General features: G+C 35.3%; 1 protein-coding gene across 4 annotated transcripts in view; it reads right to left on the bottom strand.

Moving 5' to 3' along the window:
- NR2C1 (nuclear receptor subfamily 2 group C member 1) overlaps positions 1–27,379 on the bottom strand; it is a 45,502-nt gene that overhangs the window by 4,259 nt on the left and 13,864 nt on the right. For 3 of the 4 annotated variants that reach the window (XM_045084833.1, XM_045084836.1, XM_045084834.1), the window contains exons 3-12: positions 26,775–27,005; positions 23,812–23,893; positions 21,920–22,099; positions 20,786–20,933; positions 20,599–20,689; positions 16,716–16,900; positions 15,399–15,564; positions 8,785–8,906; positions 2,120–2,259; positions 638–775 (exon numbers count right to left, since the gene is read on the bottom strand). In XM_045084833.1, coding sequence (XP_044940768.1) covers positions 638–775; positions 2,120–2,259; positions 8,785–8,906; positions 15,399–15,564; positions 16,716–16,900; positions 20,599–20,689; positions 20,786–20,933; positions 21,920–22,099; positions 23,812–23,893; positions 26,775–27,005 — 1,483 coding nt within the window. The remainder of the gene's footprint in view (positions 1–637; positions 776–2,119; positions 2,260–8,784; positions 8,907–15,398; positions 15,565–16,715; positions 16,901–20,598; positions 20,690–20,785; positions 20,934–21,919; positions 22,100–23,811; positions 23,894–26,774; positions 27,006–27,379) is intronic. The other variant, XM_045084835.1, reaches the window with a different exon arrangement.

Raw genomic sequence — 27,379 nt, 5'->3', positions numbered from 1 at the left:
ACAACTGAATTTTAGAACACTTTGTCACCCTAAGAGAAACTGCATCCTCTGGCAGTCACTTCCCATGCTCCCCCTCCTTAGTCCCTGGTAGCCACTAATCTAGTTTATGTTTCCACAGATTTGCCTATTCCAGACATGTCATATAAATGGAATCATATAAAATGTGGCCTTTTGAGGGAGGCCTGGGTGGCTCAGTGGGTTAAAGCCTCTGCCTTTGGCTCACGTCATGATCCCATGGTCCTGAGATCCAGCCCCGCATCAGGCTCTCTGCTCAGCAGGGAGCCTTGCTTCCTCCTCTCTTTCTGCCTGCTTCTCTGCCTACTTGTGATCTCTGTCAAATACATTAAAACAAACAAACAAACAAACAAACAAAAAACACTTAAAAAAAACAATGTGGTCTTTTGTGACTGGCTTCTTTCACTTAGGATACTGTGTTCAACCACAGTGTAGCATGTATCAGAATTTCATGCCTTTTTATGCCTGATACTCCACTGTGTATAGCTATTACATTTGGTTTACTCATTTGCTGACGGACACTTGGGTTGTTTCCACTTTCAGTGCATCATTTCACATTCCCACCAGCAATGTATGAGATGCCCCCAACACTGTTTTGAATAAGAAGGAGATGTTTCTATACCTGGACTGAAGAGGACTATTGCCTTCAGGTAGGCATATTCATATCCATCGATGCAGAGTTTAACCATGCTGTTACAGAACTCCTGTAGTTTAAAGATGTGCTCCATCAACAATTTTCTTCTTTCTGTTGACATTTTATCTTTAATTAAAAACAAACAAATGAAAGCTTCTAGTTTTTGGCTAAAATGTATGACTATGTTTATCTAATATATTTCCTTTTAATTTCTAGCTTTGAATATAACCAATCTGTAAATGTTTAAAATTCATTATCTCCACATGTAAAGATGAAACCTGTGATATCCAGACACTACTCAATTCAAGAAAAAAATAAGCTGTTAGAAAAAAAAAAACCCAAAATAAAAACCCCAATAAATTATGTGTTTCAAGATACATCCTTGAGAAGATAAGCTGTAAAGATAACCTCCTAAAAAACCGGCCTACAAAAGACTCAAATTTTGGTTAACAAGATTCTATTTAAGCTTGTAACTGGTTGAAAAAAAATGAGCAAAAGCATCTAGATTTTTTAAACTTACGAACACTACTAAAATAAAAAATATTGAGCAAAAAAAACCCCACCAAGACCAAAGAAAAGTTGAGTTGTATAACTTTTAAAATCTATTGTGTTATGTTTAAAACAAATCTGATTCGTCAACCACAGCTTTAGTGAAGTAGGCTATATATAACCCATTACAAATTCATGAGAAATGAATCAAGACCAGGAGCCCATAAATAAGATGGAATGTAGTTCTACCTTCTAGCAGATCTACTGTTGATAACATTTTAAGGTGATTTTTCTGCCCTCAAACAGCAAGTGGAAGAAAATGATTTTTAAAATAATGTAAAACAACGAGAAATGGGACATGCTAAGGAAATAAAACATGATTCCCAATTTTAAATTATTCCTAAACTCAAAAAGCAGTTCTCCCATGCTCATGGGTAGTCACAAGCCAAATTAAAGTTAAACACTTAAAAATCAATGACTGCCTGTCGTCAGTTAAAGCTGTAATCACCAAGAAAAGGAAAAAGAGTAAAGATTGCTCTATTTAGTAAAAAAATATATCCCAATAAACTGATTAAAAAAAAGAAAGATCAGCCTATGTTAGGATTCAAAGGACTGTAGTGAAAAAAAGGCAGTATAAAAATTGGTGGGAAGTATACATTTAAAAATATCTGATCGCCTCTATGTAAGCTAACCCTGGATTCTTTGGTATTTATGTCCAAATATGCAAACATTCACAGGGCCTAGTGAGAAGCAGCCTCTCACACTTAAAATATAATTGTTTCAATTTTGTTATACCCTCACTTGAAAATATTTTGGGGTGATTAATGGGTATATTCATCAAAATGTAAAAGTTATCTCTCGTAAAAAGGCTGTTGGTATCTAAAACATTAATCAGCTATCTAACTTTAATGACAACATAGTTTATAAATCTCATGTCCCCTCTTATATCCTGGAAAAGGAAATAAGTAAGATGCTCCTTACCCTGCTGCAGGCTACTGTGAAGACAATTGACAAATGTTGCTAATATAGTTGCCACATTCATCACTTGCCAACACTGGGCAAGACCAAGAGTAAAAAGTTCATTCCAATAAGCTTTCACCAATGATATGCTATTTTCTTGCCTATTAAAATGAAACACAATAAACACATATCAGATATAAACATGTATTTTATAAACTTTACAACTTTTTAAAAAAAGATATTTATTTATTTTAGAGAGAGAGTGAGTGAGCACGAGCAGAGGAGAAGGGCAAACAGAGAGGGAGGAGCAGACTTCCTACTGAGCAGGGAGCTGGACTCAGGGCTGGATCCCAGGAGCTTGAGATTATGACCTGAGCCAAAGGCAGAGGCTTAACAAACTGAGTCACCCAGGTGTCCCAAAATGGTGTATTTTTTAAGCACATTTCAGATGGGATATCTATAAATGAGATACTGAGGATTTTGCTAGGAGTAATGAAAATAAGAAAGGTCCCTTCCTGAACTTCTGAATAAGAAATCTCGAGCATGAGAGTAGGAAAAATATTAGAAGTCAGCCAGGGTTTTAAAAACTAGATCATCCACTGATTATCCATTTAAAATCTAGCTAATATGCTTCCCATGTCTCAGCTGCTTAGCTATATAAAACGAAGAGAAACTATACGTCCTACACCCTGCTCCAAGTTATTATGAGATGTAAATATAAGAATTATGTGAACAAGGGATGACACAAAGTATATGCCAGGCACTATTCATGGCACTGGAGAAATAGCAATAAACAGGATGGATTAAGTCTGCCTCCATGAAACAGAAGGTAAACATAAAAATACCATTTCAAATATTTTATACACTATATATACACTAGATTACTTTCAAGTAATAAAAATTCTACATTACTATAAAGGAGGATGGTGCATTAAAAAATGGGGGGGGGGCAAGTGATCAGGTAAGGTAAAGCTAAAGAAGGCCTGAGGGGCTGACATCTGAGTAGAGAAAGATGGGAAAGAACTTAAAAAACAAAAAGATCTAGGGTATTGCCAATTTCCTATGGCAATCAAAATCTATGAAAGTGAAGTTTAAATGAAAAGAAAACCAATATTATCTAATCTCCATTTTAAAAAAATGTAAAATTTAAATCCTAAAAGAGATCAAGGTAATATTCTCATGCATCAGAAAAGACAGTGAAAATCCAGCATTGAGGAGGGTGTGAGAAAATAAGCATTCAGTCTCCTGCAAGCATTGCTGAGGTGTTAACTGGCTTAACATCTTTTTGGAGGACAATTTAATAGTATCCATCTATCGAAAAAGTAGAACATACACCCTCTGAGACTTAGCCATTCCACTTGTAAGAACCTATTTTAAAGAAATACAGAAAGTAGGCAAATTATATATACAATGCTACAGTGCTTATTGTAGCACTAGATAGAATAACAAAGAAAATTAGCAAAAACTCAAATGTCTACTTATAAAGGAAGAGTAAATCAATAAGAGATCCTGTAAAAGGGAATACTAGGCAACCATTAAGAAGAGAGCAAATATACATGTGCAAGGACTATAAAAGTATAATAAAAGTATAAGTATAAAAGAGTATAAATATATAAGTCTAGTATAGAAGTATATACTTCTAAGTGTATACTTTCTAAGTATAAAAGAAAGGCAAAGAATAGGATATGCAAGTGTATAATGGATTATTAAAATATGGCACTGAAAAGGTCTGGTAGGACACCAAACTGTTAATTAGTGTAGTTAGTTCCTCTGGAGAATGAAGTTACACTTTATATGTTTATACTTCAGTGTTACTTTAAAATTTTATAAACAGGAAGAAAAGATTAAAAGCAAACATGATGGGAAAGTTCACAGTAATTCAGTTTTCACCTTAACCTTGCATTCTTAAGTTTTAAAGAGGAAACAGCTAACCAAGGTAATTAGTGAATACAGGACAGGAAAATGAACAGAGCCAACTGACAAAAAAAATGAAAGCTCTTTCTGGCCTGTGTTACACCTAGCAGGAAGAAAGTACTTTGACATTGTTGTGGGAGACTCAGAGAAAAGTTCAAGGAGTAACTGTGCAGAGGATGAGGGACACCAAAACTGCTGAGTACCCTAAAGGAAAAATGATGAAAAGTGCCAACTGAGGAATAAGCCACCAGATTGTTTTGTTTCCAAAGGAAAAGTGGAAGAACTAAATATGAAGATTAATTACAGAAAGAGATCTATATTTACATCTTCATCCAAAACAAAACCCCAAATATCCTTGGAGTATAGCTAGTGAGGCTGTTCAGATGTTTTTAAGAAGTTCATTATGAAAGGAGAAGAGCAAGTTCTTTTTAAAGAGGAGCAAGTTCTTTTTAAAGAGAAGGTTCCCAAGGGAATGAAGGAAAATGAGCACTGAGAGCCAATCTAGTTCACAGAGGCACTGGATTAGATCATTTATGCTCATCATCTCAGCTAAGCAGCTGTGTCAGCAAGAAAGCATTTCTGCTCTTAATTTATAGATGTAGAAATAGAGCCTAGTTAAGTAGCAAAGCTAGCAGATGAATAAATCTAGAATTTGAACCCAGGTGTTAAAAATCGATGCTTTTGTATAAATCATTACAATTTTAGCAAGTAAAACGCTAAAGTCAAATTTCTCAGGAGAGACGCTCCTTCATAGCTAATATTTTGTGATGAGAAGGGCATGTTTGACATTAACTTTTTTCTGTTAAAATCAAATAATTATTGTAATCACATTATACTACCTATTTTCTAATAGGTAGATTAGATTTTTTTTTTTTGAAGACTTTATTTATTTATTTGACAGACAGAGATCACAAGTAGGCAGAGAGAGAGAGAGAGGAAGGGAAGCAGGCTCCCTGCTGAACAGAGAGCCCAATGTGAAGCGGGGCTTGATCCCAGGATCCTGAGATCATGACCTGAGCTGAAGGCAGAGTCTTAACCCAATGAGCCACCCAGGCACCCCTAAACATCTTTCCTTTGAAAAGCCAAAAGAGGGGCGTCTGGGTGGCTCAGTGGGTTAAGCCACTGCCTTCGGCTCAGGTCATGATCTCAGGGTCCTTGGATCGAGTCCCGCATCGGGCTCTCTGCTCAGCAGGGAGCCTGCTTCCTTCTCTCTCTCTCTCTGCCTGCCTCTCAGTGTACTTGTAATTTCTCTCTGTCAAATAAATAAATAAAATCTTTAAAAAAAAAAAAAAAAAAAAAAAAAAAAAAAAAAAGCCAAAAGAGCTGGATGGGGTAATTAAAGTATCAGTCAGGTACACTAAAAGCAATGGCACTGTAATTAATAGAGACATTAGGTTGCGTAACAGTAAATATGTCAACTTCTTTTACAAATAGGCATAGGTATTTTTCTCTATTCTTCTATATTGTTAAGTTCATTAAAATATGTACATAGTACTCATAATTAGAGATTAGATCATTGTTTATACTCTTTATTTTGATAAAGTAGTATGACTTTTGAAGTCATTTACATGTGGAGATAACCTATTTGTCTTCTATACAAATAAACTCAAGGCATTATACTTTACTAGCAGCATGTATTTGAAAGGAAGGGATGGTCCTTAGGGAAAAGTAGTCAATGATACAGCAATAAAGCTGGTTTTATTTTTATTTTTTTAATTTTAAAAGAAGATTTTATTTATTTACTTGACAGAAAGAGAGAGAGCACACAAGCAGGGGGAGCAGTAGAGGGAAAGGGAGAAGGCTCCTTGCCAAGCATGGAGCTCTGCGTGGGGTTCAATCATAGGACTCTGGGATCATGACCTGAGCCTAAGGCAGACACTTAACCAACTGAGCCACCCAGGCACCCCTATTTAAAAAAAAACAAAACACAAAACCAACAACATTTTATTTATTTATTTTGAAAGACAGCACAAGCAGGGGGAATGGTAGGCAGAGGGAGGGGGGAAGCAGGCTCCCCAAAGAGCAGGGGGGGCCCGATGTGGGTCTCGATTCCAGGACCCTGGGATCATGACCTGAGCCAACACAGTCGCCAAACCAACTGAGCCACCCAGGCACCCAATAAAGTGGTTTTGTTTTATTTTATTTTTAAAAGGATTATTTATTTATTTATATGACAGAGAGATCACAAGTAGCCACAGAGGCAGAGAGGGAAAAGCAGGCTCCCTGCTGAGCAGAGAGCCCAATGTGGGGCTTGATCCCAGGACCCTGAGACCACAACCTGAGCTGAAGGCAGAGGCTTAACCCACTGAGCCATAGAGATGCCGCAATAAAGCTGTTTTAAACCCACATTTGTAATAAACATTACTTCATTTCAGTGGGATTTTAAAAGATTCAACTTTCAGGCTTAGAATTTATGGAAGGTCTCTTAAAATATTTAAAAACTAAAGTCTCCTGTAGCAAATAGTGGTGGTTTGGAACTTTGGGTTATATAACAAGAATCCAGATAGAGAGGACTGCTAACAAATCATACCAAGTGGCCGTAACTGAACCTACTACTGTGTAATCACCTAAATCATGCAGGTAGAAGTGAAAAGCAACTGAATTCCTGTATGTTTTAAAACTACAAATCTTAAACAGAAAAGTAATATCCTTGTAAAACATAAAGGACTGTGCAAGACAAACAGTATTAACCACCCACTGTTCCATCGGTTCTTGAAACCACTGTTCTCTATTCAGTAATTAATCAAAACAAACTCGACTTTTAGTAAATGATTAATGTTGCTTATTTGTTTCTCCCTGCAATATTAGGGCTTTGTTCCCAAGTTTTGTGTCTACGGATAAAAATGCAACTAATATCAGTTTCTAGGAGACTCAGAATAGCTTTTATTACCACACAAAATTTCCCATCATCAGTACTTAGTCTTCTTCCATCTGATTAACTCAAACTACAATCTAGATAGGGACAGTAAGTAAGAGTTTATGTAGCGATTAATGGCCTCACATGATATACCAATGGTTAATTCTGATTGTAAAGAATCCTGTGGCTGTTGTATTAAAACCAATTTTCAGTACAGATCAGAGGGAAATGTGGCTGCCACTGTAAGACTGTATTCTAATTGGAAATCTCAGGTTTTATTCTTGGTTTAACATCTGGAGAATGTTTCCACAGGATAATCACACTTAATTTAACAGAAGTACTTAAGATCAATAGTATTATATAAATTAAAGGAGTTCAAAGTACTCCCTAAAAAATCATTCCTTTTGTTTTTTTTAATATAATAGTTGATAGCCTATTATAAAAAGTATCACCAGGTTACTTTTCAACACAAAGTACTCCAGTTACAAGCTTAGGGAACTAACTAAACTTAATCCTTTAAAATAAACTGCTTATATGTAAATTTGTCATATTTTAATTCTTTGTTAAAAGCAACAGACTGGAGGCATTCTGAAAACTAAATGTTATTTTGAGAGAAAGGGCTAACAATAGTTCTAAAGGTTAACCATTCCAAATCAGGCTTTCAATCTATATAAATATATTACTTAAGTATGTGATTTAATGCATGGTATACCCAACACTAAATTATAGTGGGGTTCTACATGTGCTTTTTTTTTTTTTTTAAAGGAAGCTCCATGCCCAGTGCAGAGCCCAATGTGGGGTTCGAACTCATGACCCTGAACATCAAGACCTGAGCTGAGATCAAGAGCCAGATGCTTAACAACTGAGCTACCCAGGCACCCCTTTGTATGCTTTTTAAAGTCATGACTGAGATATTCCTTAGTCATATTAACTACTCTGTAAGAATAAAGGATGGACACTTATCATTCCTATTTGGCAAATGGGAGAACAGAAGTATAGGATATGAAGGTACATTATTTATGAAATCATATTGGTGAGTATGGCCCTATAACTAGGAAAATACTTTTCTAATTATGGGTTTAACCTTTCCATGGTCTCTCTGTCTCTTCATACCAGTTACTTTAATGCAATCTAAGTAAATTTGGCAAACTGTAGGTTATGCAGATATAATGCAGATTACTGATGTGGTCCTTAGTGGTACATCCAAATGATCATTGTGGTTGTATGGGATCTACATTATCTTCCCCTTCCCCAATTTTTTTTTTTTTTTAAAGATTTTATTTATTTATTTGACAGAGAGAAATCACAAGTAGATGGATAGGCAGGCAGAGAGAGAGAGAGAGAGGGAAGCAGGCTCCCTGCCGAGCAGAGAGGTTGATGCGGGACTCGATCCCAGGACCCTGAGATCATGACCTGAGCCGAAGGCAGCGGCTTAACCCACTGAGCCACCCAGGCGCCCCCCCTTCCCCACTTTTTGTAACCACAGATTGGAAAACAATTGTTTCTACTTTGAAACATTCACTGTATGCAAGTTTCAAGTCCTTATGAACATGCCTGAGATGAACACTGGAACAGTGGGGCTGGGAGGGAAACAAGCCCAGGACATACCTACAGCCTCCCTATCTTCAGGTCAAAGACAGCCCATTACAAACACTGGCCATGATTTATCAGTTCCCCTGCTTATTTTCAATTTGAATTATTGACTCAGACAAATGATGAAATATGGATACTCTTCCTACATAAAAATAATATAAGAAAATACTAACTGCCATAATTTATCATATAAATAACAAACTTAATAATGTTATACCATTTTTTTCCTTTAGTGCAAATCCATCCAAAATAAAAGTTCTTGCTTAGTGTACATTTGCGCAATAAAATCACATTCATACTCAAGGACTTCAAAAACACTTACCCTAGAGCCTGGAAGGAAGGAATCGAAAGTGCCCAGTGCATCGATAAGAACAGCAGTCTGGAGGCAGACTCCCCAATGTAGTGCACATTCAGGTACTCAGGCATAGGAGAAGGCATGGTGAGCTAGTGTGAACAGGGACGGAGGTAAATCATCTTATGACAGTTCTAAGTGATAATTTATTTGAAAAAGTTAAATGTAAACATATCAAATATGAGTTTGATATATTCACCCAAAGTCAATCTTGAAATAATCCAAGTGACTGGATATTGTAGCTATAAAGAGGATTTAGAATGAGTAGACCATAGTTGCTAACAAAGCAATATTCAGACAAGCAGAAGCTCGCTTAATAAATAACAGTTAAGGTATACTTTGGTCGTGTTTTTAGAAGTTAGTTCTGTCTTGGTCTAACAATGTGCTTATTTTCCTTTCTTCTCTTCCTTCGTCAATAATGGTATATAATGAGTTCAGTAAGGAGCAATCCTGTATGTTAAATGTTCCTTTCACACAGGCTCTGGGGAATAACAAATTCAAATCTTACAGGGTCAGGAGAATAATGAGTGAAGTGGGCTTCCTGATGCCCTCTGGGAGGTGCATATTCCCAGATAAAGGGCACAGCTATGACACAATTCCATATACCGAAAACATATGGCAATTTGGACTAAGGACTGCCTGCTCTTATTTTTCAAAGAGCAGGTTCTGTGTGAAATCTCCCTGTTTAATCTACAGGTAAAACAAAACTTGTCTGGGGCTGTAATACTCATAGGCTGTCAGTTTGTACTGCTGACCTCGGGTAGTTATTTTAAGTGTTTCAAATGGTTGAAAATAAATATCCCACATCAAAACACTTCTAAAAGCATTTCTAAAAAGTTTGTTAATTGAACTTTCATTGCGATAAATGAAATATAATTTCATCCATAAGAAACACCACCCTAAATTTCTATCACTAAGGAAAATAATCTATGCTATAGAGTACTTTGTAGGCATTAAAATTGGTGAGATAAACTGAGATGTGATGGCATAGAAAAAATAATACCTTACAGACACCTAAGTGGAAAAGCTATGAAACAGTATATAGATGACCCAATTTATGTTAAAGAGAAAGGCACAGTGTGTGTGTGTGTGTGTGTGTGTGTGTGAGCGTGTGTGTGTGTGTGTGTGTGTTTGTTTTAAAAGAACAGAAGGAAATCTATCACACAGTTCACAGGAGCCACCTCAGGGGGAGAGTAGGTGGATGTACCCGTATGTATTTTTCTGGAGAAAGGATAGCTTTAATCAGATTCTCAAGGGTGTCTATGATGCCTAACAGATCAAAATGTTTTCATCAAAATGATATAAAAGTTCTCCAGAAATGTTAGGTAAAAATGTAAAAAATACTAACTGCCTTTGTTCGCTATTAGCCACAAATGGTTTATCTATTTATAAATGGTGCCAACTAATAAAACAACAGAGATATTAATAGTTGAAATACCATGTATGAGACAAATTCATATGTATTTTTAAAGATTTTATTTATTTATTTGAGAAAGAAAAAGAGAGGGAGCACAAGCGACACTGAGGGGCAGAAGGAGAATCAGACTCCCCACTGAGCAGAGAGCCCAATGCGGGGCTGGGACTCAGGACTCCAGAATCATGACCTGAGCCGAAGGCAGAAAGATGTTCAACCTACTGAGCCACTCAGGTGCCCTGAGAATATTTTTTATTTAAAAAAAACTTTTTTAAGATTTTATTTTTAAGTAATCCTTATACCCAACAAGGGGCTCATACTCACAACCCTGAGATTAAGAGTCACACACTCCGGGGTGCCTGGGTGGCTCAGTTGTTAAGTGTCTGCCTTCAGCTCAGGTCATGATCCCAGGGTCCTGGGTTTGAGCCCCGCATTGGCTCCTTGATTGGCGGGAAGCCTGCTTCTCCCTCTCCTATTGCCCCTACTTGTGTTCCCTCTCTTGCTGTGTCTCTGTCAAATAAACAAAAACTTTAATTAAAAGAAAAAAAAAAGAGTCACAGACTCCAATGACTGAGCCAGCCAGGCACCCTGAGAATAATTTTTAAATGCTTGAGAAATGTTTACTGGAGCAGCAAATTAAAATGCCACTATTTAAAAAGAATTCTTAAGAGAACTATAGGCAAGCAGATATTAAACATCTTAAATATAATTATCAGGATGCAACTGTTTCTTTCTATATGTAGGTATATGAAAAACAAACTGGGAAAACTATCATACCTTTTCAGAACTATCCAAAGAGAGTTGAGTGGGAAAAAGCCTGAAAGATCAGGGGAATTACCAGAGATCACTAGTTTTAGGGGGCTGGAGTAAGTAGGATGCAAAACAACAGTTGTTTAAACAAATAGTTTAGTCACTTTTTTTTTTTTTAAGATTTTATTTATTTATTTGACAGAGACAGATCACAAGTAGGCAGAGAGAGAGGAGGAAGCAGGCTCCCGCTGAGCAGAGAGCCCGATGTGGGGCTTGATCCCAGGACCCTGGGATCATGACCTGAGCTGAAGGCAGAGGCTTTAACCCAGTGAGCCACCCAGATGCCCTGTTTAGTCACTTTTAAGAAGTAAAATAGTTACAGTATTAAAAATTAGACATAAAGGCTAAAAGATACAGATGTACCTTGACTGGTAGAATAGTGTGATAATGTTGAAAACTTTGTGCTTTAATCATAAAATTAAAATCATTTGCAATACATACTAGAGGAACTCATTATTTAAAAGACTGCCATGTTATATTACAAAGAGAGTAAATATCTCATAATTTATCTGTTTTAATACTTAATTTTCTTTCTTTTTTTTTTTTTAAAGATTTATTTGACAGAGAGAGATTACAAGTAGGCAGAGAGGCAGGCAGAGAGAGAGAGGAGGAAGCAGGCTCCCTGCTGAGCAGAGAGCCCGACGCGGGACTCGATCCCAGGACCCTGAGATCATGACCTGAGCTGAAGGCAGCGGCTTAACCCACTGAGCCACCCAGGCACCCAATACTTAATTTTCTTAAAGCAAGATACACCTCTAGCATCATGAATCAGTCAGTGCTGGCTTAAGAAATACGAATTTATTCAACAAGTCTTTTAGATCGCAAAGACAATGATTTCTTCCTCTATATAAAGAAGATGAGTTTCTATTAAAGATGTTAAAGAGCTTCCCCCAAATACCTGTGGACTTTTAAGTTTATAAATTGAATTACACACATTTTAAAAACTGCACACATTCAGCACACTGAGATGATTTTTTTTTTTTTTAAAAGTAGGCTTCACGCCCAGAATGGAGCCTAACATGGGGTTCAAACTTATGACCATGAGATCAAGACCAGATTGAGGTCAAGAGTTTGATATTTAACCAACTGAGACACCCAGGTGCCCCAATAAACTGAGATGACTTTTAAAAGGGTGTTGAATTGAATTAAACTTGGCTACCCATTTTGGAAGTTACTTGTCTATCATTACCTTTCTAGCACTTTCTGTAATTCTGATAATAAACTAAATGATAGGATTTTAAAATAATCATTTGACTTGAGTTAGGAGATGTGAATTCTACTCTAACGTGTCATTAATTAGTTGTGTGGCCCTAGATTACACATTATAATTCAGCAAACACTGACTGAGATCTCTTTCTTTTCTTTTTTCTTTTTTTTAAAGTAAATTCAACCGCCAATGTGGGACTCAAACTCACAACCCAAAAATCAAGAGTCACATACTCTACCAACTGAGACAGCCAGGTGCCCTAACTGGGATTTCACTGTAACGTACTAAACTAAATGCCAAGGCTTCAAAAGAAGAATAAAAGGGAAATGGAATGAGTTGCAGAAAGGGTTAAGAGAGGGATGGCATTTCTGATAAATGATGGTCAACTAAATCAAAATGTGTAAGGTCCTAAAAGGTCATGGACTTTATCCTCACATGGGCAATAGAAAGCTAACAAAGGCTTTTAGGTAGGAGAGTAACATAACTGGATTTTTTTTTTTTAAAGATTTTATGTATTTGAGAGAGAGAGTACACAGACACACATGAAGAGGGGAGCAGGGGGAGAGGAAGAGGGCTAAGCAGGGAGCCTAACTAAGGGCTCAATCCCAGGACCTGAGCTGAAGGCAGATGCATAACCAACTGAGCCACTCAGGCGTCCCATAACTGGACTGATTTTTAATAAACATCACTCTGTTACCAGGGCAAAAGACAAGATGAAGAGACTGGAAGCAAAGACATTACTCTAACAGTTTAGGTTAGAAATTTTAAAAGGCCTTGAAATATGGTGACAAAAATGAAGAGGAAAGGAGAAATTCAAACAAAAGAATGGTTAGGATTCAATTAGGGAATAGAAGGGGGTGAGGTGTGGGGAGAATGATGACGAGTCCCAAACATCAAAGATGGTGACCAGAAGGGCTATCATTTTAATACTGAGATGATATGTATGAGAGAACAGTTCTGGAAATCACCTACCTCCGTCTCACACACTTATTTTTAATGGGAATTCTATCCACCTTGATGATCTATGTAATCAAATAATGAGAATCAAGAATAAAGTATATGAAATCATACCAGAAACTCTGAAATTAATAAAAATATTTAATATTTCTATTGTCCTAGATTCTCCAGAACCAATTTCCAAGACGCATTATTAGACTATTTCTCCTTTCTGTTTGCATTGCTTTGAACAAGACATTGAAAACCTCCAAATCTTTTTTCATTCACAATGTATAAATGGGGGGTATAGCTCAGTAGTAGAGCATTTGACTGCACAATGTATAAATGATAATACAAGTCCAAACTTTCACAACCAACTATGATTAAGGCTCAAATATAAAAATGTACACATGAAAGCATGTTGCAAACTACCGTGTATGTAAAAATGTATGATAGGAACAGAATCCTATTTAGCTCAGTTGTTAAGAGAAAACGGAGTTTTTGATTACAGATGTCAGGTTTTGTAACTCATGACTGTAAAACCTCAGTGAGAAAGCCAACTACAAAAGTACTGAACTGGGAAGTGAGAGAAAAGTAAAACTCTTGATTTCACAAAGGTTGTAAATAAGCATCAGAGAAAGAAGCTGTCTTTGTCAGGAGACCAAGAAAATTCAGAGTGCTGATTCTGAGGACACCCGGAGAACAGCAGGTCAAAGACTATTCCAGAGACAGGAAAAAAAGTTCTAATTTGCCTGACACATCCATCCATAACAAATATTTGAAAAAAATCAAACATTTTGAGAACCAACATCAACAACTAAAAAAGGATGGCTTCTGCTTTCTATTGAAGTACTCTATACTTTCTACTTGTAATGGGTCCTCTTCCTACCTCTCTGTTTCCTTTCCTTCCCATTAAATCCAAAGGTAGAAAGTAAAAGACAGACAACAAAAGCATGTCTTTTATTCAGAATAAAAAAGCAATGGGGAAAATCAGTTTTGCCTTGCTCCACCCTTGTCCATAGCTCCTACCATAATTTTTAAGGATGACACTGATTATTCCCATTATCTTTTCTTACAGCCCCCCCAAATTTTCATGTACAGTACAAGTAAAACATTTCTAATTTTTTTCATACAGGTTATCTTTGATAAAATTTTACATGAAGACTGGTTTCACTGTTATGTTTTACCGACTGTATCAAATTACAGCACTTTATTAAGTCACTGAGCTTTCTCTGCGGCTACTTCTACCAAGTCAAATTTTACAAATATAAATTTTATCGTATGCAGTTTTAGCCAATGTTAGATTTGTGTTATTTGTACCAGTCACACAAACCACTATTTGTTAACTGTTTATATTTTCATTAGAAACCCATGAAAACTTATAATCTAAAGTAAAGTTATACATCATTTCCTTCAGGTACTCTAGGACTGCTGTGTATTGCTAATTGAAATCTCCTGTATATTTTTAATCACTTTGCATACGATTTGATGAGAGTACTCATTGCTGACAGAGAAAAGATACAGAGTGGTTAAAATGGAGGGGCCAAAACATCTGAGTCTTAATATAGGGCCTCAATGGTCAGTGTATCTATAGCTATAGTCCGAACATTATCTGAATGCCAAAGTTATTTTCTAATATTCGACATGTATTGTTTTCATTATAAATTAATGTATTTAAGGGGAGCAAAAAAATAAACTACAAATGTACCTTCTCCAAAATGGTTAAAGCGTAAGAAATTAAAAGCCAGAAGGTAAAATGTATTAAATAATTTTTACATTCTTAATACTGAGAGCTAGCTAATTAGGGCAATACTAACAAATGGAATTCTTTATAGTTACTACGGTAGGAATAACTGGGTCTCACATACTAGATTACGCTAAAGCACTGAAGAAAACCAGTGTATACAAACATGGTGAATGTCAATACTCAGGGTTAATAGCAACACCCCAAACTCATGTCTAAAATGTTCTAAAAGCTAGCTTTCATAAACTTAAAACCACTAATCGATATCATAACCATGATTTATAAACAGGATGCTTTACTGAGCCATCGCTTTATACAGCCAGATGTGCATGTTTCAGTTGCTATTTTGAATTCTATCAGGAATACTTCTGACTTTAAAAGCACAACAAATATACCTTGATTTCTGAAGGGAAGATTAAAATCAAAATGGATAATACAAGATTAAAAATTATATTTAAAAAATATGGAAATACCCTGAAAGCTACATGTGAGTCGCTGAGAAGTGGCCCCTCTTTTTCGATGTAATTTATGCTCGAGTCTCCAGCAATTAGGTGTACGCTTCCTTCCATGCCCTCTACTGAGCTCTGACAGGCTGTGCTCTCTCCAGGATTCAGTGCTTTTGCAAGAGTGTCAAATGCCCTATTAGGAGACATTAGATGCTGTGAGCTTGGTCAATCTCCAAAAAAAAAAAAAATAATAATAATAAAATCCTACATAAAATTCTGAAATTAATATTTAGGCCTAAAAAATTATTGCGAATACAGAACTTCAGTGTATCACTGATAACTCTATTTCAGTGATACCTATACCTGCTTCCAAAAGCAACAAAAAAACTTCAATTATGTATAGTATGAAAAGCTGTATTATATTAATGTATTATCAGAGAATTACAGTCTGTAAAAAAAAAAACTTACGTAATTACCAGGAGGAAAAACCCTTACACTTTGTCTCAAAACATGCTTTTACAAGTTACACATTTGATACTACAAGATAACAGCCCATTTACTTTATATACAGAAGTTATTTAGAAAGAATAAGGGCAAGAACTTATGTCAACTTCACTGCATTCTACACAAAAGATTAGATTTTAATTTTATTTAAAAATTCAGGAAATATTTTAAAACTTGTGTTAACACAGCTACATCTAATCTCTAAGAATCTTGAGATTAGGATGGCAAATAATGGATTAATGTTAGCAAATAACTGTTAGCTCCTCATATTTTTCAAAGAGAGGCCTTTTAGAGTTCCTTAAAATCTTGCGTTCAACAAAGTACTTATTGAGACTCTTAAATACAGTTTCCTCAACATTTAGATGATGAACAGTGTGAAAAAAGCCTGAAGAGATCCAGTTTCTATATCCCATATATTAATATCAAGAGAACAAAAAACCGAATTCTCATACAAGTTTCCTGAAGTGTAACTTAAAATTGTAGTTGATTCAATTAAGTCCTTCAAATCTATTTTCATCATTTAAAAATTGGTGGGGAAAATGAACATGGCTGCCTGGGGTAAGGCAATTGTTTAAATACACAGAAGATAAAATAACACGTTTAGCAAGAAAAAATTCCTAAATTTTATGATTACATTTCTAATATTGTAATATTCATTTATTGCTCATTACTTGAAATGTAACCTGCTGAATAATATTTTACACTGAATGTGCTTTTTCAGTGAAAACTTACTGTGCTTTAAATTTTCTAACAGAAATACTTGTTTTCTGAAACTTTTGTAAATAGTATTTGCCATAAGAATATTGTAAGATATACTAATAAGATCAAAACAGACCTTACCTTGAAACATCACCATTAGTCTGCACTTCTTGATGAAATTCACACAAAGAGGTATCACCATTACTTAAGCTTTCAATCACAGACATTTCACTACTATTCTGAGAAGGATCTTTAGTTTTTCCAAGATTTGCTAATGATGTAACCACACTGGCCAATGTACTTAAATCTCCCTGACATGATTCAGCCTTAAAAAAAAAAAAAAAAAGGTATTAAAATCTGCAAATTGGTGTATCAGAGAACTTTTTGTCTGAAATATCCAATTCTAGATTATGAAATGACAAAATTAAAATATTCTAATTAAGATAAATGGAACCTAGAAAGCAAAATCAAAGAGCTCTGAGCCTTTAGAAACTTCCTGAGGAAAACGTTAAGTTTAAAAACAGCAGGTACATTTCCTAGGAAATGTTTATATAAAAGTTACATTAAACCAAAAAGTATACTTAATGATTAATCTATTCACATCAACAATCCCTCCCTCTGGTAAAAGGATCTTAGATGATCTTTTAAGTTCTTTTTTTATTTAAAATTCTATTTTTCATTTAAATTTTATTTAAAATTCTAAAATTTTATTTAAAATAAAATTTATTTTATTTAAATTTTTATTTAAAATTTCCAAAACTCTCTATACAAACTATAAAGTTGTACAGAATGTATTAAAATTAATGTTACTGAAAAGAGGGAAAAAACGTAAATGTTACTACTGAACAGAATTCTTAGAATGCCAATTTTCATCAGCCACTGTGTTAAATGTGTTAATACCAGATGCTGTGTAGGTGAAAAATCTCTTTACATATTTAAGATAATTTTTTAAAAAGATTTTATTTATTTATTTGACAGAGAGAAAAAGAGATTACGAGAATGAGTCGGGGGAGGGGCAGAGGGAGAAGCAGATTCCTCAGGGAGCAGGGAGCCTGACACGGGACTTAATTCCAGGACCCAGGATCATGACCTGAGCTGAAGGCAGATTCCTGACCAACTGAGCCACCCAGGAGCCCATGATAATGGCCTTTTGCTATACATTGCATATTCTCCCATTTGTCTTTAGCTTTCATTTTTGTTAATCACGTATATATTCTTTATTCACTAATTAGCTATTATTATTTTGTGAAAAAGTATTCACTCTCCTTAACTCTTTGACTACCCAGAAACATAATTTCTGTAAGAAAGGCAGACAGGTGCTTGATTTTTCTTTATCAATTTTCAGAGCAATGAGTCAGTGCCCTTAGCAACCTCTACTAGCAACAAGTGAGTTTTAAGTACCACTTTAAATTCATAGATTTTTATATATTTGATACATTTAAATGAATCATTCTTGTTTAAATACTCAAATTATTCCATCCTACCCTAATGAGAGTCCCTTCAATTGCCTTCTATGGCCAATTGACAGAATCCTTTGATGAAATTTAATTTTTCTGTTTTAAAGTGCTTTTAATCCAACAAAAACATGTTTCCTTCATGTTTCATGTTATATCAATTCTTCAGTTTATGTGAAATTAGTTTTAGTGAACAGAATGAAACAACTTTTGTGCTTCCCAAATTAACAAAGGATCCGAGGATCATTTACTGAGAAACCTACTAGTTGTGGAGTTCTTACTTGGTTCCTACTTATATATGTATTTTATTTAATCCTTGTAACAACCTTGTGAAATAGGAATCATCATGCCTTTATTACTGACAAGAAGAATTACCTCTTGTCATTCTGCAGCAAACAGTGGAGGCAAGACTGGGAAGTCAGTTCTAATGGGAAAGCCTACGCTCTAACCACTGTTCCAGGCTTCGTATACTTGAATAAAAGGAGTTAACATTTTTAAGTGTTTTAATTTTCAACTAAAACTTAAACACATCTATTTTCTTCCATTTTATAACATGCCTACCTAGCGAGATTTTTAAGTTTTTGCCAATAAAGACTCTTAGGCAATGCAAAAAGACCGCATCTGGTGACCAGTTTTGAGACTTTGTCAGAAACTTACCACACAAGATTGTTATTATAATTTAATACAAAGATATATAGAAAAGCAGTATCTGGGAAAATAGTAATTTCTCAACAAAACATAGTTGTCTTCCTTTCCTAAAGGAGTTAATATGTCAGTGCCGTCCTAACTACCATCCTAACCTTGAATCACGTATACAAGGTGAAGCAAAATCTTATAATTCCAAAATATATGGTAAAAAGCTAAATCTCCCCACAAAATGCTAAAGCCCAACCTGTATGGTTGAAACTCTTATTTGTCCTATTTTACAGATGAGGAAGGAAAGTGAAGCACTGACAGGTCAAATAACTTGCCCAAGTTTATGTAGCTAGTAAGTGGCACATGAAATATGATTCCAGAGCTCATGTATGGAGAGTCCCTTAAGAATATCAAAAAACTAAAAAAAAAAAAGAAAAAAAGAGAAAAAACTAATATAGAATAAATCTAGCCATAAATAGGAAGAATAATCTTATAGGTTATATAAAACCAGATTACATTACAGGGTGAGAGAAATACTATTCATAGGGCTCCCTAAGATCTGTTTCTAGACATGAATCTTCAGGAGAAATTTTTATTCTCATAAGGGGTTTCTGAACACTGCATAAATGCCACATGCTCCATTTAAATAAGCCTTTTTTCCTTGAGACTCCTTGCTCAAAACAAAGACTCCAACCTTTAAGAGAAACTAGGTAACTTAGACACATAATGAAAGCTCTTGCAATTCTATTCCTACTCTTGACTCAAGTCAATGTTTTGAGTAAAAGATGTGCTAGGAATTTCTCTTCACCTGAAATATTTTAAGTATTTTGTTACTATAAAATCTGTAGGGGAGTATAAAAGAAATATTAAGAATTTTGCACTTGGGGCACCTGGATGGAGCAGTTGGTTAAGCATCTGACTCTTGGTTTCGGCCCAGATTGTGATCTCAGGGTCATAAGATGAAGCCCTGAGTCAGGCTCTGTGCTCAGCACAGAATCTGCTTGAGATTCTCTCTCCCTCTCCCTCTGCCCCTCCTGCTCATGCTCTCTTTTTCCAAAATAAATAAGAAAATCTTAAAAAAGGGGGGGGGCACCTGGGTGGCTCAGTGGGTTAAAGCCTCTGTCTTTGGCTCAGGTCATGATCCCAGGGTCCTGGGATCAAGCCCCGCATCGGGCTCTCTCCTCAGCAGGGAGCCTGCTTCCTCCTCTCTCTCTCTGCCTGCCTCTCTGCCTACTTGTGATCTATCAAATAAATAAATAAATAATCTTAAAAAAAAAAAAGAAAAAAAAGCAATTTCACACTTAATATAAATTTCTGTTTCTGAGGACTTTTGAGATAAAAGAAACCTGTAAGACTTTTGTCTGTTACTTTCATTTTGAAGCTATAATTGTCCCAGGGCAATAATGAACATTTCTACTGATAGTTATTCCTATATGAGGACACACAAAATGGAGGCTATCCTGGTCACAAATCTAAACCCAAGGCAGCAAACACTTACAGGAAACACCTGTCAAGGGAACCCAACACACACCAATCACAATCCTCAACTCCGCTTTAACTAGCTCACCTTACCCTAAGAAGCAGGACCCACTAGCCTTATAAGGAAATCTTCAAGCTCCTAGTCAGTAAGGCCCTTTCCATATTGCTGCTTCTAACGTTTTCTAAAACTCACTCTTGCCCAAAATCCCTCAGCAAGAATGCTCTCCTGATCTATGGATTGTTTTCCCTTGAATAAAGCCATCAAATTTGTTACTAAACTGTTTTAGCTGTCACTTGACACTATCAAATAGTGGATCATTTAAAAAAGCAACTTGTAATAGGGAATATTTAAGACCAGACCAACTAACCAAAGTAATGGCGGAGATGAAGAAAAGGGAAAAAATATTAAAAGCTAAAAAAAAATTTATGCTTTAAATTAATTGCACTAAACACACCTTATCTGGTGTCATCAGCACAGTTGACTCAGTTTTTATTCCAGATTGGTGAATATTCACAAACATTCCTGAATCTAACAGTCCTGCTGACCTGTAACAAACAAGTACACATTTTAGCCTTAGTTTCACTGGGAAGAAAAACAAAGGACCAGCTACTTAATCTATGTTTTGCTGGTTTGTACTATACCTTGCACTTTCACTATCTGTTACAAAAGTTGGAGTTGCAGCTAATGGACTTCGAAGGTCTTTTCGGATGTAGATTTTTTCTGTTGAAGCGGCACAGTTGGAAGATTTTTCTCGTGATACTTCAATAGGTTTTCTTTCACACTGAACAGCTACAAAAATGCATGAAGCTATTACATCACAGTGTTGAATGTATATGCAATTATAAATGTAACGCAATGCTGTTCATGGGAGACAGTTATCATAATTGAACTCTAAAGATCATCTTTAGAAATTATTTCCAACTTCAACAAAGTTGCTTTGGAATAATAATTTGCATCTCTTTTCTCTCCCTGACCCAGCTGTGGTAGAAATGTAGAGGAATTCTTATTTTTTAAAAGCTCACCATCAAGAAGGAAAAACTGAAGATAGGAGTCTCTTACCTATCTATGTGAGAGTAAAAAAAAAATAGTATCTGACCGACTGAAAATAATACTAATAGCCACAAAAAGCTAAATCTTTTTTAGTTAAGGGCAGGGAGATTTTTGAGAATTAATTCAACTGTTTATAATCTTCATTTATAAAATACAGGTAGTATATTTCACTTATTTTATAGGATTTTATTTCATGATACATAGGAGATAGTATAGCTGTTAAATGTACATTTTCTGAGAAAAAAAAAAAAAACCTGCCAAGATTCAGATCTGAGTTCTGCCACTTATTAGTTATGTAACCTTGGGCAAGTTACTAAATCTGTTTACTCAAATGTAAAATGGCTAAGAGCTGTACTTACTGCACACTATTTTGCTATGAGAAGAAATAAGTTAATTCCTATGCTATACAAAGAGTTAGGTATGGTGAGAACTCAATATTAGCTACCCAACTTATTACCTTAGTAGTTTAATCGAAAACTAAACTGTTATCTAGTTAGGCATGTTTTTAAAAACCAAGTTCAAACATATATACATGAATAGCATATGGACAATAAATATATTGTTGAATGAATAGAAATATATGCATATGTACACATTTTTAAACTGTTAGTTGGAATACTGTAAATTAAAAAGGATATATATTCACATATTGTGTTAACTGTGACATATTTCTAGAGGTTGGCTGAATTCTTAAAATTTTATTCTCCTTTAAAGCTAATACATACAATCTTGTCTCATTCCAAACGCAATACATCTCTGTAACCTGCAGTATTGACAGCGGTTTCGATGGTGTTTATTGATAATACAGTCCTTTGATCCTCGACATGAATAAACTAAATTTTTTCGGATGCTTCTTTTAAAAAATCCTTTACAGCCTTCACAGGTTACTGCTCCATAGTGACGCCCTAGAGACAAGATGTTTAAGAAAGCAAAAGTCATGTATTTTTGAACAGAAATGGAAATAAGCCCATTTATTCCCTTCAAGTAACAACAATATATGTAGTGAAATGATTTTTGAGTCTGTGACATGGAAACATTTTTTAGGAGTTACTAAGCAGAGAATGAAACAACCATATTCTTTGATAAATATATTAAATAGTATGAATTTTTAATTCTGTAAAGTAACCTTAACAATGATATGGAAGATTTTGGAAAGAGGAAAAGCAAAACCACCCATATACACCATAAGTAAAAACTATTTTCACTTCTGAGATCACTTATAAATTATAATTCTCTTTTACATTATATAAGGATATTTTATTCTGAAAACTCTGCTTGAAAAAAAGATACATCAATTAGTATTTGAGCTACAGTATTCTCTTTTTTGGGGAGGGTGTGGGTGAGGAAGGATAGAGGGAAGAGGAGAGAAACTCATACAGAGCCTCTATGGGGCTCGATCTCACAACCCTGAGATAGATCATGACCTAAGCTAAAATCAAGGATAAGACATTTAATCAACTAAGCCTCCCAGGTACCCCTATAGTAATCTCTTCTCACTGTGGATTCCACTTTTTAAGTTTCTGGAGAAATCTGTCACACTTTGATTAACCTACCACTTCACAGGCCATTTCTTTGATAAACATCAATTAAATTGAACATACTCTGGGAAAAGCTGTAGTGGAGATTGTTGCAATGAAGCTATGGAAAAGATTAAAGATTATATGTGAGTGAACATGGGTGCTTTTCTGTCCTAAAATAACAATGACCATAACTAAAATGACATAAACCTGAGTACTAGTAGTAGTATTTGGAGAAATGCTGCTCAGCTATGCACAGCATTAAAGAGTAATCAGAGCTTTTCCATCTCAATTCTATATACATGGACTAGCAACAGGGCTCAGCAGGTAAGTTAGCAACAATGTTATGTATTAATAAGGACACAACTCATTCTTAAGCAATTCCTTTGACAAAACTGACTTTATTTTCAAGAAAAATTTCTACATACTCAGTTTACATTTAAAAAGCAAAATTCGGGGTGCCTGGGTGGCTCAGTTGGTTAGGCAGCTGCCATCGACTCAGGTCATGATCCTAGAGTCTGGGATCAAGCCCTGCATCGGTGTCCCCGCTCATTGGAGAGCCTGCTTCTCCCTCTCCCTCTACCAGTCATTCTGTCTGCTTGTGTTCTCTATTTCTCTGCCAAATAAATAAATAAATAAAAGCTTAAAAAAATTTTTAAAGCAGAAGTCTTTGGGGGACCTAGGTGGCATAGTTGGTTAAGTCCTTGACTCTTGGTTTTGGATCAGATCATGATCTCAGGGTCATGAAACTGAGCCTTGTGTGGGGCTCCAAGCTCAGTGTGGAGTCTGCTTAAGTTTTTCTCCCTCTTCTTCTCTGCCATCCTAATACATAAGCAAATCTTTTTTTTACTGTTTTTCACAATTCTTCAAAATATGCATTTATATGTCATTGGAAGAACAAATTAAATTGCATTCAAGTAAAATAAAACTTTAAATGAATAAAAAGCTTTGGGGAAAAATCAGTTAAATTTTATAGGCTTCAAATATGAATCATAAAAACAACATGCTCTTTTCTTTTTACTTTGAGAAGAAGAAACATGGTAGTGTGGTAGTTATTTTAACAACACAACACACATAGAAGGTTATTTTTAAAATGTTACCTGATGCTTTGTCTCCACATACTACGCAAAGATCAAAAACCTTATTTGGTCCTTGGTCCTGGGAAGAATTATCTGTTAAGAGCTAAAGAAAACCCCCCAAAACAAAAAACCAGAACAATAATTTGTTAATAATGCTTTTAAGTAAAATGTAAAAGAACAGTCTGTCTTTATTGTTTTCTTTCTTTTAAGTTATTCTGAGACTTTGAACTCTATTATGCATATATCAATTAAACTATTAATTTTCTTTATATATAAAGAAAAATTTCAATGTTATTAGAAACAAAGATAGGAAAAATGCCTTTTAAATTTGTTTCATTACAATCTCATTAAACACTATTAAACACTCAAATACATGAGCATTTAATGTATCTTACCTATTAAGCATTTATTATTCATTATTCATTCAACATATCAAATTACTGCAGCAATTATCAGCCCTATCATGACATGTCTTTAAACAGCTCAAAATTTTTCCACATGGAAAAATAATCTATAAAATCATAGAAAGATAATTGAATTTTAAAAATAGAATAGTTAAAATTTTTTTGAGTTATTTACTTATAATTATGGAAAAGATTGATAAATATTCCATCAATGAGTTATCTAAGATTTGGATCAGGTGTAATCATTGACAGCCTGGGCTATAGAGTCTGATATACAGTAGCAGCTTAGTGGAACTGGGTGGAGAGGCCTTGGACAAATTACAAACTCTCTTAAATTATATAAAGAGCTGATCACTTAGTTGCAGCTAATAGAAGCACTAGTTTTTTCTTTTATCTTCTAACCTTTTAATCATTTCCCCCCCCCCAATCTTTTGAAATGTGAAGAGATTACTTCAATCCCCAAAATGTGATCGGGTATTCACCATAGAGCCTCCTGGCTTTCAAACAACCCACACACCAATCCTCCACTTGGGACTCTTTTTCATCTCTTAGGGGTATGAATGCTTTCAGGAGTAATTCTGATTTAAAAAACTTCAAAAAGTCCTTAAAATAGCTGTCCCTTGCTATGTTGTAATGGCATAATTTCTTCTTATCTCATCATAAAAACTTAGTTTTTAAAGAAACTTTAAAAAAATAGCTGTCCTTTGAAAGTGTCTATGAAAGGTATCACTCTTTTCTTAATAGTGCATCTACTGTGAATGGTGCTAATCTTTTATCTGCTATTATTCCTAAGGGTAGAAGAAATATTAAGGGACTTGCCCACATCCTTTAGGTCACTAGATTAGAAATCCAATCTTCTTGGCCCCGGGGGAGTTTTATCCTATACCTGTTTCTGTTTTTTTGCCCTGAGGGGTGAGCCATAAAGTAGGCAAATTACCAATATTATCTTTTTTTCTTGAAACAGAGAAATTTTTTTTATAAGAATAACTTTACAGTGGAGAAATGTGATACATACTACTTCACCCAGGTGGTGAAGATCAACGTCACCAGTTATAAAACATAGTGATAGTAAGTACACTTGATGTGACATGATGAAAATGGCACTTAACCTCTGTGATCCTGCTCACCAAAACCAACAATCCCAGTTTAATCATGAGAAAAACAGTAGTCAAAATCCCAAAGCAGGGTCATCTACAATACACCTGACCAGTAAACCTCAAAATCGTCAAGGTCATCAAATACAAGGAAAGTCTGAGAAACTGTTACTGCTAACAGGAATCTAAGAAGACATGATGACTAAATGTAATATGGTATCCTGGAACCAAAAAGAATATTAGGTAAAAATCAGGAAAAGCTAAAAACATCCCGGATTTTAGGAAATAATATATAAAAATCAACTCACTAGTCATAATAAAGGTATCATATTAATATAAAATGTTAATAGGAGAAACTGTTGAGAGGTTATATGGCAACTGTATGAACAGTTCAATATTTCTGTAACTATAAAACTTTTAAAATCGAATCTGTTGATAAAAAGAACTTAAGGTATTCATTCATGATGTTATAAATTTTTTTAGTGACTTCTGCCTTGTTGATAAAGTAACTTCTTATAAATCCCAACCACTTTTTACCTTAGGTGTTTCTAAAACTAATATAAATGATGCAATTAGAAGAATAACAGAATCTACCAGAATATAAAGGGAAAATTTTGTGTTTTATGAATTAGTTCTTCAATCCTAAAAGGAATTTTCTTTGATCAGGTTTTCATCACAAAACAGAGAATTCAATTTTAAGTGGGAACTCCACCAAAAAGTCTCCAAAGACAAACTTAAGGGTTTGTTGGATTTGTGTTCAATCACAGGAACCAGCAGTGAAAATATCTACATAATCATGGGCATGCAGCATGTACAAGCCTTACCTCTTCGAAAAATATTTAACTAGCAAAAATTAAAATGATGTGAAGTTAATCTAGACGACTGACTGACTTCTAGTGTTAAAGCAGATGGTGGGGATAAAATGGTCTGCTACATGAAGGAAGATAAAGATGACAACCAAGGTGGCATCTGTTGAAGCACAGCCATAATACTGACTTCTTGATCTGGCAGCTTCTTGTTGCCTAGGCAGCGTGGTCTTGGAAAATGCTGCTACCATGAAGAGGCTTTTAATTTGGCAGTTTCCTAACCATGCAGAAGCAGCAGGTCTCTTAGAAGCTAGTTCTGCGGCACCTGTAAGTGGTTATTCTTGGAAACCTGAAGTGGAGCTGTATCTTCAGCCTTCCCAACAATTCTGTGAATTCTCTTTATCCTTTATGAAACCCCTTCCTGGACAAACTAACCTGAGTGGATCTTATTATCTGAAACTAACAACCCCCTCCCCGCTCAATATATGGATGTGAGGGTGCGTGAGAAAGAGTACCGTGGCATATAGGAAAGGGCACACAGATAATCTGCACAGCACATAATTTTATGCAACTTTTCCTAAAGACCAGGTAGGATGTAAAGTCTTAACATCACTTATACTTATGATGCGCTTTTTAATTCTTTCATGTGTAAAATGAAAAGACACTCTGAAGTTATTTACCTGGAGATGTTGTGCAGATAGATCAGGAGTTGTAAAAAATAACTGATTAACACCTGCTGCATCTGGAGTAGTGAGGAAAACTTTCCCTGGAGTAGAATCTTGCCTGGCCAGAATGACTTTGCTTGGGGTAGAGCCATCGTGATTTGTCAGAATGAACTGCTTGCCTTGTGTGTTATGATCAAGTGCCGTCACGATCTGGATTTTCTGGCCAGTTTGCTGCTCGGTAACAATCTAACACAATCATGTCAAATTAGTAATCAGTTCAACTTATCTTTTTTTTTTTTTTTCCCTCTAAGGGCTCAATTTTCTTCTACCTTCAGACAAAGCTAGGAAAGCATACCATTACATATATAGTCAATACAATACACATACATACATACCTTTTAAACTAGCAATTCTACTCCCACAAAATCCCATCCTATAGAAAAACAAATGTGCAAATAAAGGTACAATAATAAAAACATTTGGACCTCACTATTTTGATTCTTTCCTTCCCCTTCCCTCCCACCTTCCATTTAGAAAAATGTTTACTGGGTGCATTCCATTTGCCAAGCATTGTTTGTTCTGGGTCCTCGAATATAGCAATAAACAAAACAAAACCTTTG

The sequence above is a fragment of the Mustela putorius genome, unplaced genomic scaffold (genome assembly GCF_011764305.1).
Source record: "Mustela putorius furo isolate JIRA1106 unplaced genomic scaffold, ASM1176430v1.1 tig00000788_pilon_pilon_pilon, whole genome shotgun sequence".
In the NCBI taxonomy this organism is placed as follows: Eukaryota; Metazoa; Chordata; class Mammalia; order Carnivora; family Mustelidae; genus Mustela; species Mustela putorius.
The sequence above is the reverse complement of the archived record's forward strand: the minus strand, read 5'-3'. Positions and strand labels throughout refer to the sequence as shown.